Genomic DNA, 9937 nt, shown 5'->3' with positions numbered 1-9937 from the left:
CCATTTCTTTTAACACCTTTAAAAATAATAAGTGATCCTTTTATCACTTTCAAGAAGCCATCTCCTATTTTTCCTTGCAATCCCATATCATCTAGATTCCCCATGGAGATCAGATTCCTATTCAATTCAGGAACATATCTCACCCTTTCAAGAGTGTAAATGTATCCATTATCGAATTTCAAAGTGACATTCCCAACTCCCTCAACTCTGCAGGCTACATTATTGCCCATAACTACTTCTCCTCCATCAATTTTCTTAAAATTGTCTAAATATGCCCTTTTATAGGTCATATGGAAGGTACAACCAGAATCCAAGATCCATTCTTGGTTCTGATTCTCATCAACAACATTTGCAGAGTTAGGTAAATTTTCAGTCACAGCATATACATCAACTGTGGCAGAACCTTCAGATTCTACCACATTACCTTCATCAACACCCTTTTGTTTCTGTTCATTTTTCTTCTTATAACAGTCTTTAATAAAATGTCCAGATTTCCCACACCCATAACACTTTTTAGTCCTAGTCCTTGACTTAGACCTGCCTCTACTTTTAAACTTTCTCCTACTGTTATTTTCCTGATTATTATGGCTTTCCTGAGTACCACTAGACCTACTCAAAGTCCTCCCTCTAGGAAACAAGTTCTCATGGCCACTATTACCTCTCTCAGACTTAAGTTCAAGTTCCTTACTCCTTAAAGAGTCTATGACAATATCGGGTGTAAGAGTATCTCTACCATACTTAATGGCGGCTTTAACCTCTTTGTAGGCTTCAGGTATAGCATTAAGTAGTACTACAACCTTATACTTATCAGAAACTTTCTCACCTGTATTAATAATTTCTTGAACTAACTTATTAAAAATGTCTAAGCTATCTTCTTAGTCTCTAGTTGGATCTATCCTAAAACTAAAAAATTTCTCTAATAGAAACAACTTATTAGGCAAAGACTTAGGCAGGTAAAGCTTCTCTAATTCATCCCATAAGGCCTTAGCAGTATCATGTTTGCCTACTTTTCTTAAAACTTGATCAGCTAAATGCAAAATAATGGAGGTATAAGCAAGTTCATCAGATTCTTCCTTTTGATCATCTGTCATGGTATCAGGAAATTCATCTGTTATTGCTTTAGAAACTTTTTGCTGAACTAAAACACCTCGCATTTTTTGTTGCCAAATGGGAAAATCCCCTTTTCCATCAAAAACACCAAGTTCAAAAGATTTTTTCATGTTTTATTGTGAAAAACTAACACACAGTATTTTTCACAAATTATAACAAAACAGAAAATCAGCTTTTGAAAAACTGTTGAAATTGACCTTCACAAAAAAAAATTTATGTTTTAGATCACATAAAGTAATATGCAGTCAAATAAATGAGCCACAATTATTTGTATTCACAAATAGTTTGAATCAATAGTAGGATCATTAGATATTCTAATGTAAACACCACAAGAATCAGAAAAATACAACAATGCAGGCAAAAAACTATATCTCAGGATTAAAGAATCAATATATGCAGGACCTAGGGTTGATCAAATTCACCAGGATTCCGTGAGAATCAAGTTCTCAAGTCAAGGCTCAATTTGAATCACCCAAACTTAATTGATCACAGGCAAATATAACAAGATATCACAAATTAATGTAACAGGTTACAATATGCAGTAATTGAACATATCAACATAGAGGCATATATACATAAAAGCAGTGTTTAGTGAGTGTGCAGTCATATAGGGTTCAAGAAATGCAAACCGAGGGTGGTTAAGCAATTTAACCACCAGCTGAAATCAGGAACAAATTATTGCAGCAAGGATGAATTCACTGCAGGTCACCAAGGCACAAAACGTGCCCTTACAGATTCAGGTTCCTCCAGTTTCAAGGCCTGGCAGGTCCAAACAATTAGGGTTCCAGCACAAAACGAACCCACAGGATCTCGGTCTTAAGGTTCTTTTACAGATCACATCGAGGATTCACAGAAAATCCCTCGCATTCCACAGTCCAGATTCGAATCAACACCGCAGACCACTAGGTCGACACAAAATCAAAACTAGGGTTTCGCGATCTATGGTCGAACGCCTGGAAATTAATTTTCCAGTGTTCAACCTTCAATCGAAGACTCAAGAACGAACGCCAACAGCTCTGATACCACTATTACAAATAGGATCCGAAAAACATTGATGATAACATGAAATTGCAAATTACATCATAAACCCTAAACCACAACATCAAGGCTTAGATCTTTCAATTGTAGGCTCAGACCACGCCCATTTTACCATCACAGAGGCACCGAGACTCAAACACAAGCCCTCACAACCCAACACATCAAGGTCACTTCACTGGAACCAAAACAAAGACTTCCTACCTTCGGTCGATTACTCACACAAAGGAGAATCACACAAGAACACGATTATCACAAAGATAATCAACCAGAAATCTCACAAAGAGAAGAAGGAAGGGTCACAAAGACAGAGAACACGAAGGTTCCAGAAGGCAGAGAGAAAGACAGAAAACAGAAATGACGATCCAAGAGCCAAATAGGGGCTAAGGATGATATTTATAGGTAATATCATCAACCGTTGATCGGCGGGTCAATCCAACGGTCCAAGAGCGACTAAGACGTGTGGGCTGGGTATTGGGCTCGGTTAAGTGGGCCTTCTAGGTATATAATTAATGGACCAAGTATTAAATCCATATTTGGGCCTTTTCATCATTGCCTAACAGTTGGACTGAATCAAATGGCATCACAGCCCAACAGTTGGGAAACTTATTTATCTCTTATGTACATGGTGTTTGATATCTGTCACTCCTAACACAGTATCAATGATTGTAGTAAGTCAATTTATGCACTGCCTGAGCAAGATCATATGAATTCAGTAATTCTGTTTCTCCGATATCTAAATTCTTCTCCAGGGAAAGGACTGATGTTTTCAAGAACTGATCACGTACGGGTTGAAGGTTATACTGGGCAGAGAACATATCAGATAGGAAGCTGAACTCAGGCTATTTTATGTTTACTGGAGAAAATCTGGTCACATGGAAAAGTAAAAAAGCAGAAAGTGGTGGCATTATCAAATGTAGAAGCTGAATTTTGTGGAATGGCTAAGGGACTTTGTAAACTTCTCTGGCTCAAAAGATTACTGACTGGACTTGATTTTGTCCCAAATAGTGAGATGAATTTATTTTGTGATAACAAAACTGCTATTGATATTTTTCATAAAACTGTTCAGAATGATAGGACCAAACACGTGGAAGTGGACCGAAATTTCATCAAACAGAATCATGAGACTAAGATAATCCGTTTTCCATTCGTGAAATCCGAAGACCGGTTGGTATACATACTCACAAAAGCAATATGAGTTAAAGTTTTCTATAACTCACTTGACAAATTGGTCATCAGTGATTTATGCACACAAATTTGAGTGGGAGCGTTGGCGTGAGTTGCGCTTCCAAGCAATCAAAGGATGATATTTTGGATGTCAATTCCTCGATCATAAATGTTAGTAATTGTCATTATTTAAGCATAGCCAAATATAGACCATAGTTGATGTTATACACTGTCAAAATGTGTAAAGAAATCAATCAATTATCATTTTTTTCGTTGCATACTCTCACTTTTCTTGGCAAATTAGATGCAAAATAGGGTGAAAATAGAATTCTTTTACCATTCCTAACTTTAACTTTATTTTCACATCGTAATCGACAAAATGACAGTCTCTGAATATTTCAAATCAAAGCAAGTGGATGAAATAAATCACGTTTCATAAGATTTTAGCCTCTCAGTTGGAGCAGAAGTTGTTCAAGATTGACTCTTCGATTAAATAAATCGATCTTAATCACAAATTTATACTTCTATGTCGAGTTTGATATGCAATACAGACAAAAGTATCAGTGCAATACATAAGATTTTAGTTTCTCGACTAAAGTGAAGTCATTCTAGATTGACGACTCAATGCAATAATTCAATCTTAAACTCAAATTTATACCACATGGCACGTTTAGCGTGCAATACTGGACAAAACTGTTAGTACATTAGTACGTTAATTTCTTTATTCTTCAACGTTGTCCAATATTATCCAATCCACTTTACCATCGTCTTTCAACTGCATTGCTGCTTTGTTTGTCCTCATCACCCAATCCTTTGCGAATTGCAGATCACAAGAAACTTTGGAAATTCTATTCAAGAAATTTGTATTGCGTTCTTCAAACTTTAATCTTACTGTGTCTACTGATTTCAGCATATCATTTACTATTAATGATAATTCCTTAACATCAACCTCAGTTCTTCCAGATCTTTCTTTGAGCTCTTTGTTTTCTTGTTCGTACTCTTCCTTCATCTTCAGGTAATGCTCCTTGTTCTCGGCAATTAACTGTTCCACAACTCGAATTCTCCGGCCTAGGATTCGTAGATTGTCTTCAAATTGTTTTCGAAAATCTTTTGCCAGTTCTTCTATCTTTCTTTCTGCCATTTGAAGATTTGATTTCGACTGCTGTTTTTGTTCATCCTTAATTTTGCTTACAATATCCTCCTGTTCTACTATCTTCTCAGTTAATTCGACGTTTTTCTTTTCTATCTCAAAAATGTTAATAGACGAATTTTGTTTCACCGTCTCCAGCTCGAATGTCAATCTGTTTCTCTCATTTTGCAATGCATCCAACTCGGTATTGAGATATTTAACATGTTCGTCAAATGATGCAATCTGAGAAGATAGTTGATTTTCCTTGTTCGAAAGATCTGTTTGCAATTCCGAAAATTTTCTCTGAAGTTCATCTTTTTCTATCCTCGACTGATGAACTTCATTGTTTAGAGAATTAACATCAAGTTGTAAATCTTCTACCTGCAGTTTTAGGCCTTTCTTCTCCTCAATTATCCACTGCTCATTCAAAGTTTGTTTCCTCAAATTCTCATTCAAATCTTCAATCTGAATGAGATAATCTGATGTTTCTTTCAATTTCTTTTCAAGTTGCAACTCCAATTCAGCTTTCTGACTTCTCATAGTCTCCCCCTCCAGCTGCAGGAAATTAACTTGTTTCATTAAGTCCTCGGTTCGCGAAGATCCTTCTTCAGTTTTGCATAATAACAATTGTTCCAAATCACCTTTCTGAGTTTGTAAATTATTAATTTGGAGTTGGGATTCCTTCGCTTGCGCCTCGAGACTTTCGATTCTAGACATGTATCCTTTTTCATTTTCCTCCAAAGTCTTCGTAAGAGCAGAAAAATGATCATCTTTCTGTTCAGAAATTGCCTCAAGTTCCAAAATCTGTCCTTCCAATTCTGAATTCTTCCTTTTCAATTCTTTAGCTTCCTTTGACATGCGTTCTTCCAAATTTCTTTTCTCGGCAAACAAGGTTTCAATTTTGGAATTCAAGATTGAGGCTGAACCCTGTACGTCGCCCTTTCTCAGAACCATTTTTTTGCTTTCATCTGTCGCCATTCGTCGTTCACTTTCCGGCTTCTCATCTATAGTTTCACTTGTTGAAGTTGATTTATCCTTAAAAGCATTTTTTCTCACTTCTCCTCTTAAATCTTCATAAAGAGAGTAGAGGGATTGGTAGCGCTCGTGGAAATCTTCAATCTGTAGGGTAAGATTTGACTTTATCTTCATCCTATTCTCCCTATTGCCTTGATCAACGATTTTGACAAGTTTAAGAATCTTTCTTACTTTATTTTCAATTTCTGCAAAAAAATGAAACGCCAAAGAGTTTTTAGCACTTGAACATCAAACTATATGATTATGGACAGAAACTAAAAACATAAGCAATTTACTGGGTTCAATTTGTAGACATAGCAATGAACAACCTCGGTGAATAAAAAGGATTCATATATTTTTGTCTCTAACAACTTAGGCTTTTAAACGAGCTGGTTTAACACAATAGCAAAGGTTGGGACTGTCGACTGTGGATGTGTTCGTGTATCTGATGAATAAGTCAATCTAGCCTGTGCGTAAGGAGATCTTCATCGAAAATATAACTTATCGTGAATAAATTTGTCCTATATATCTCATACACCTTATGCTTTTAAAAATAAAGAACACTTACCTATCTTTACACATTCTATTTGATCTTCCTTCTCGGGATCAATATGTCTACCAAGGGACTTAATCAATCCCTTCTGGTGATTCTTCGACTCCATCTCTACTCCAAATTTACTGAGAAAATTGATTTTCTTCTAAAATTAGATTCAACATAACGTCTGTATGAAACTGCCTTCAGAATATCAGTTTAAAATTTCACATACTAATGAAGCAAAAATTATAATAATAATAATAATAACAATAACAACAACAACAATTACACCAGTTCTTATTCTAAGAATTATATGTACATAAACTCATTCATTTAAACACAAACACATAAATATATCCGTGTAAACATATCGAATATATTTAGATCTTGATTAATTCTTTGATCACCTAAAACATATATCAGTTTTAAATTGTGTGTGTGTGTGTGTGTGTAGATATAAATTATGCGTATCTTCCATATGAATTCTTCGATATAATCAAATGAGAGAAGACAAAAATAATACATGTGCTTACGCAAAAGAAAATGAGAACGTGAAAAAACCAATAGAAAGTATAATAAAATCCAACAATCAGATTCATAAAACTGAAAAAAAAAAATGGATCGAGAAAGTGCATGCATGTGTATACAAATACACATTATCATAAACGAATTTTGTGCCATTTTCTTCATATTAAAAAAATTACCTGAAAAATTGGAGCTAAGAGAAATATATGTATGGCGATCTGAATATGCTAATGCTAGTAAGAGAAGATATATAATCCTATGTATTTGGTTTCTCTATTCGAATGGAAATGCGTTTCAACTTTTTAGGGAGAGGGGATCTCTTTAAAAATACTATCCACTAAATTTTTTATTTTATTTTTTGTGATTATTTTGAGGTCTTTAATTTATTTTATGAGTTGTGTGAATATAAAAGTTTGTAAGTACTCTAGAATAAAGATATCGAAAATATAAAAATTCTTAAAATCATTTTGGAAAATTGCAATATTTTTTTGAGAGAGAAAAGGAGACGTATATCTAAGTTGACAATGTCCACACTGTCAAATATATTCAATAGATTTGATGCCCCTCAATGTGAGAGGTTCCCTTATTATATAATACAAAATTAAACTAATTACGGTAAAAACAATCTGTCTATATTTGATATAATTATATTAATAATATAGACGTAAATCTACAACAGTCTTTGATATTTTCCCTCAAATTGATGCTTAAAAACAACAATTTACAATCACGAAATGGCGACAATGACAATACTTGTGCCCGTGAAGAAGAAATCCATATCAAAGTAATCAACTATGAAAATTGGTGACAATGAAAGATCAAGAACAACATATAGTCTAGAAACAACAAGAACTACTCCAAAGATAATCTAAAGACACTCCAAAGAGCTCTCACCCTAAGAAGAATTTCCAAAAGAAATTTATGAAATATGCCGACACACACAATGAGCTCTCTTTGTCAAGAGAATTCGGTCGAACACATTTTGTGTTTTGACAAAAGTTCTAACGTCAATATCATGTTCTTGATCTCAAGTCATATGATGCAAGTATATACACAATCTCCATAATCTACGACAATTTTATTAACACGCGCTTCTTGAATATCACGTTCTCAAATAATGGATCAAATTATGACTTCTTCTCCTTTAATTTTTCTTCATGATTAATTATATTTACAATAATCCCGGCCTATCAACGAGGCTTTTTCAGTGATTCAGGATAGATTGCTATTGATTTCTGTGTCGTTTTTTGTTATTTTAGGAAGGAATCCAAACTTAGGGTGCATTCGAGGAAGAGGCGATAGAAAAAGTGGTGAAAAATAGTGCATGTGGAATTTTGGAAAAGATGGGACGAAGTTGAAGAGACGGGAAATAGTGAAATTTTGGTGAAAATAGCTAATTACTTCGCTGAAGGAAATCAAGATCTAAAACTCTTCGTCGTAGTAATATTTCGCTCGAGAAAAGGTGAATGAAATAGAAAGATGCAAGTTGCAGTTTAATTTCGCTCAAATTAAGCCTTTGTTTGGGTTCCATTAAAATTAAATTTTAGGAAAAATGTATTTTAGAATACTGAATTTTTGACAAATGCGTGGTTAAAAAGAAAAGAAAAGTTTTAGATTTATGTGTAATATTATTTTCAATAGAAACGTAGACACTTTTAATTAGGAGAACACAATCAAAAGACAATATTTTTCAAATTGAATTTTCATTGGACTCTCTGAATAAAGTAATAAACTTAAGGCCCGTTTGGTAGAGATTTTGAGAATTGATTTTTTGATCGTTAGAAGAAAAGTGGGGTCCACATGTGAGAGAAGAAGTCAAAAATTACGGCTTGAATAGTAAAATAACGGTCAAAAAATCAATTTTTTGGGGCAAAAAATCCCTACCAAACGGGGCCTTATTCGTATTGTGAATACGTTTAAGGTCTAAGTACCTAAAACTTTTACATCATTACGTTCGATCAAATGCGCTACATTTCTTGAAAAGTGTGCAAACAAATTTTTCGTCCATAGCCGGCCATTTTTAGTCTACATTCGTTTGAACTTCATTGTTAGAATAACAAGTCTTATAGTCAATATTTGAACTCGGGTCGATAATTTTTTTTATTAAAAAAAATTCACTTTTTTTCTAAAAATATATATTAATTATCCAAATTTTTGAATTTTGCTTGCTTGTTACAACTCAAATCAGTATTTGTTTTTCCTTTTAGTGTACCTTTGCAATAGAAATATATTCCAGTCCCCACGTAGCCGCATAAAATTTGAGTAGTTATCTCTTAAATTTCCTCCTTTTCTTTTACATTTTTCATTTTTTTTTTCAAATTTCAGGAATAGATAGCTCGATTATAGTTAAACAAAAACTGTCTATTAATAAAATATTTCTTGAAAATAATAAAATGCAGAGCTAAAATAGAGAGTATTGTTGGAATGTACTAAAAAAATTAATCTCCTAATTTATATTTATTTTTTTATTATATATAAGATACTCTTTATAAATCGAGAATCTCTTGGAGACATTAACATTCTAAAGGAAAAAGATACACACACATAACATTAAACCTAGGTTTTGAAGAAAAAATAAGAAGAGTTGCTGCATTTTAGAAGTGACTGTCAAATATTCGTCGGCTCCTATTCATTCTTTTAAATGTGTTTGTACAATTTGAACATAAGGCAATCTCCAATCAAACACCAAAATTTGAGGTTAAGTTTTGAATCCCTTCTTTCCAAATCTTGCACCAAATTGAAAATCGTCTCAACCTAATACACAAAAAATCACTCCAAATGAATAGTATTTTATCAGATTTATCTATTTTATTATTACATAAATTACTAAATAAATAATTGCCTTTACTAGACGAAAATATTGAATTCATTACAAAATTTATTAAATGTAGTTAATAATAATATTATTATTAATTATTATTATTATTATCATCGTCGTCGTCATCATTATTATTATAATAAATTAAGAATTAAAATTTATTGTATAACAAGAATGGGGACACAAATACTCTTAACAAAAATTTGGTACAAAATGAAAAAGAAAGGCAAAAAGCAACTTAATCATTTTGGTGCAAAATAGTACAAATAAATAGTGTTGCACCAAACTAAAATAATGCAATTGGATATGGTTTGGAGATGCCCTGAGTAGCTAAGTTTTTTATCGCTTGAACTATGATATAAACTATACTTTTGATTTTTATTTATGAACAATGTTTGATAAACAATGATTTTGACAACATACCACGTGATACATTGTCATTGGACAATTTAAAAAATAATTCATCTTTTTAACAAATATTTTTTTGTCACAATCAACATTGTCAACAGTGTTATACAAAATATTGTACCAATAAATTGATTCTTAATTTATTTATTTTTTACTCTAAATATAAATTTGTGATTCGAGTCTTTGTTATTGATTT

The 9937-nt window shown here is 33.0% G+C and overlaps 1 protein-coding gene across 1 annotated transcript; it reads right to left on the bottom strand.

The window, feature by feature from the left end:
- Positions 1-3772: 3772 nt before the first annotated feature.
- On the bottom strand, positions 3773-6788 carry LOC111407606 (COP1-interactive protein 1-like). Its single transcript, XM_023037208.1, has 3 exons — positions 6695-6788; positions 6024-6133; positions 3773-5661 (listed from the first exon to the last, which is right to left on the bottom strand). The coding sequence occupies exons 2-3, from the start codon at positions 6115-6117 to the stop codon at positions 4034-4036; spliced, it is 1722 nt and encodes a 573-aa protein (XP_022892976.1). The 5' UTR covers positions 6118-6133; positions 6695-6788; the 3' UTR covers positions 3773-4033.
- Between the last annotated feature and the right edge of the window lie 3149 nt (positions 6789-9937).

The sequence above is a fragment of the Olea europaea genome, chromosome 13, assembly GCF_002742605.1.
Source record: "Olea europaea var. sylvestris chromosome 13, O_europaea_v1, whole genome shotgun sequence".
Taxonomy (NCBI): Eukaryota; Viridiplantae; Streptophyta; class Magnoliopsida; order Lamiales; family Oleaceae; genus Olea; species Olea europaea.
This window is presented reverse-complemented; position numbering and strand designations above follow the sequence as displayed.